Source organism: Portunus trituberculatus, chromosome 40 (assembly GCF_017591435.1).
Source record: "Portunus trituberculatus isolate SZX2019 chromosome 40, ASM1759143v1, whole genome shotgun sequence".
Taxonomy (NCBI): domain Eukaryota; kingdom Metazoa; phylum Arthropoda; class Malacostraca; order Decapoda; family Portunidae; genus Portunus; species Portunus trituberculatus.
The window spans coordinates 24114472-24116971 of NC_059294.1; the positions used below are offsets into that span (position 1 = coordinate 24114472).

At 44.4% G+C, this 2500-nt stretch overlaps 2 protein-coding genes across 4 annotated transcripts in view; one reads left to right on the plus strand and one right to left on the minus strand.

Annotated features, from left to right (window-relative positions):
* The window catches only part of LOC123516142 (solute carrier family 12 member 8-like), a 57699-nt gene that overhangs the window by 6482 nt on the left and 48717 nt on the right, over nt 1-2500 (minus strand). For both annotated transcript variants that reach the window (XM_045275273.1, XM_045275274.1), the window contains 2 exons: nt 1133-1334; nt 184-284 (listed from right to left, as the gene is read on the minus strand). In XM_045275273.1, the coding sequence (XP_045131208.1) occupies nt 184-284; nt 1133-1334 (303 nt within the window). The remainder of the gene's footprint in view (nt 1-183; nt 285-1132; nt 1335-2500) is intronic.
* Nucleotides 1-2500, plus strand: part of LOC123516143 — a 4840-nt gene that overhangs the window by 869 nt on the left and 1471 nt on the right. For both annotated transcript variants that reach the window (XM_045275276.1, XM_045275277.1), the window contains exons 2-3: nt 1602-1786; nt 2239-2500. The exon at nt 2239-2500 is cut by the window's right edge and continues 20 nt beyond it. In XM_045275276.1, the coding sequence (XP_045131211.1) occupies nt 1739-1786; nt 2239-2500 (310 nt within the window). In that variant the 5' untranslated portion in view covers nt 1602-1738. The remainder of the gene's footprint in view (nt 1-1601; nt 1787-2238) is intronic.

The window sequence follows — 2500 nt, forward strand, 5'->3', positions numbered from 1 at the left end:
AAAGTAAGTGAACCTTTTACCTTATCACATATAAACAATATTACGAGTGACACAGTTAACACCGCGCGTCAAGTTTATCAGCCACGTCACAAGTGGGCTCTCAGTGAGCAAGGCTAGACAGGCATGATTTGAAGGAGCAGCAGCACCATTAACACCACCGCTGCACCAGATGACGCGGCTTACCCAGCGCTGAGACCTTCTCGGTGATCATGTAGTCTGTGAGCAGCACCTTGCGCTCCACGGTGGCGCCAAGCACCACTGCGAACATCAGGTACAACACCGTGCTGCAGGGGTATACATGCAAACACATTGTGAGACTCACTCTTCACACAAAGAAAGTACTGTAACGCTAATTATACATTCAAGATAGAAAATACATTAGACATACATACATGAGGGACACAAGGAAAAAAAAAAAAAAAAAAAAAAAAAAAAATATATATATATATATATATATATATATATATATATATATATATATATATATATATATATATATATATAATAAGAAAAAAAAAAAGGCCCACTGAGGTCCCAATCCTCGGTCAAAGCAAAAATGGTAACAATAATTTTTCTATCAGTGATTGATAAAGAAGAAGAAAAAAAAAAAAAGAAACGGAATAACACAGCTACTATGATTAGAATACCGATCCCGGCGGCGGCACCAAACACATTTACTCCAACGTTAAGACACAGCTGGAAATAGCATACAAAATGAATGCAGTAATTAACGCCTCTGTGCTGTGATGCTGCTCCCAACCAGTTGGGGGGGGGTAGTTAGAGGACACTCGGCATTCATGGCTGGCTCAGGAAACTTCACTACAAAAAAAAAAAAAAAAAAAAAAAATGCAAAAGAAAAGAAAAAAAAAAAAAAGAAATAAAACAGAACAAATTAATGAAAAAAAAATAAATAAAGGAATGGCTAGCAGCGTTGACAGCACGCACTACCTCCCGCCGCGGCGCCCCTGCAGCAGGTGGTGACTCCCTCGCCGGATGTAACGCGATCAACAAGACGACCTTAACGAGAAAACTTTTGTAGTTAATAGTAGTTATATTTGTGGAATTTATTTTGGTGTCCTGAGAGCGAGCGGTGTTCCCCACGCTTGGAAATGTTGGTGGAGGCGGAAAGTACCTGAGGCTGAGAGCGGAGAGTGTCCCGACAGGAATGTCCCTCGCGGGGTGCCGTAGGTCGCCACTCATGTTGATGCCCGCCATGATGCCCGTCACTGTGGGGAAGAATACGCCTAGTACCGTGAACCAGCTGTTGTCTTCCGTGTAGCCCGGCCTGGTGTTGTTGGCCCAGGTCACCGCAGACCAGCCCGTCACTCCAGCTTCTGCCAAGTTCAGAATAATTACCTACACTTGTGGGAGAATGAGTGCTGCAAAAGTTGTATGTAAAATAAATTCTGACACGGAGTAAACTTTTAATTATGTTTCTTTCCCTCCACCTTAATGCACCAACATCAAATATCGCGCGGTGCGTTCTGAATTGTATGAAGTAATTACACCATAGCAGGCTTTGTGTCTGTATTGGTGGAGAGACAGCCTAGCTAGCCACTGAGGATACTGCTGACAATTACAGATTTTGTTTCCTTTTGTAGACTCACAATGGTGACGGCGCTCATCGCAGGTCTGACTAAGGGACTCCCGGACAACGTCTTCCCTCAATACAGCCCCATATCTTCCCCCGTCCCCAAAATTCGACTACGTTGATTCCCCACAACAAAAACGCTTCTTTATGGAATTTTCCAACATAAGTGAGGCGCTGGGTCGCGTTGTCATCAAGGTGAGGTGACTCCTTGTTGCACACACACACACACACACACACACACACACACACACACACACACACACACACACACACACATACATCATTCTAATATTATATCATGTGCATTACGTACAAAGACTAGAGTGTCACGGTTATATGATTGTAAAATATATCTGTTATTAATTCAGACAACAAACATGAATGTCACAGAGCAGGCAGTATCAGTCTCTTTTAATGAAGATGGGGTCATGAAATAAACAATAGATCAATCACCTTAATTAAGAATTAAGCAAGTGAAGCAAACACATGTATTTATAAATCATCTTTGCTTCATCGCAAATATTCAATGCCTTGAACTAATTCCAAGCAATCCCGCGAGGACCATGAAACTTTTCTCCCCGTTTCCCTCCGCTTCCCACTGCCAGCTGTGAGGACAATGACACGCCTCCCGCCACCTTCACCCACAGGCACAAGAGGGAGCGGGACAGGCTGCAGTGGAGTTCGAAAGTCTGGTGACGGGACAAGAAGGGTTTGGATACAAGGGTTCCCGCGTGTATGCCTGCTGCAAGGACGAGTGGTGCCTGCTGGGGGACCTGCTGTACCAAGAACCACAAGTGCAAAAGCCCCAGAATATTGAGTGGGACCCACGCATGCCTGAGGGCCACAAGGAAGAGGAAGACGAAGAAGGCAGTGAAGGTCCTGTGCACCGCCAACTGTACCGTGGAAGCC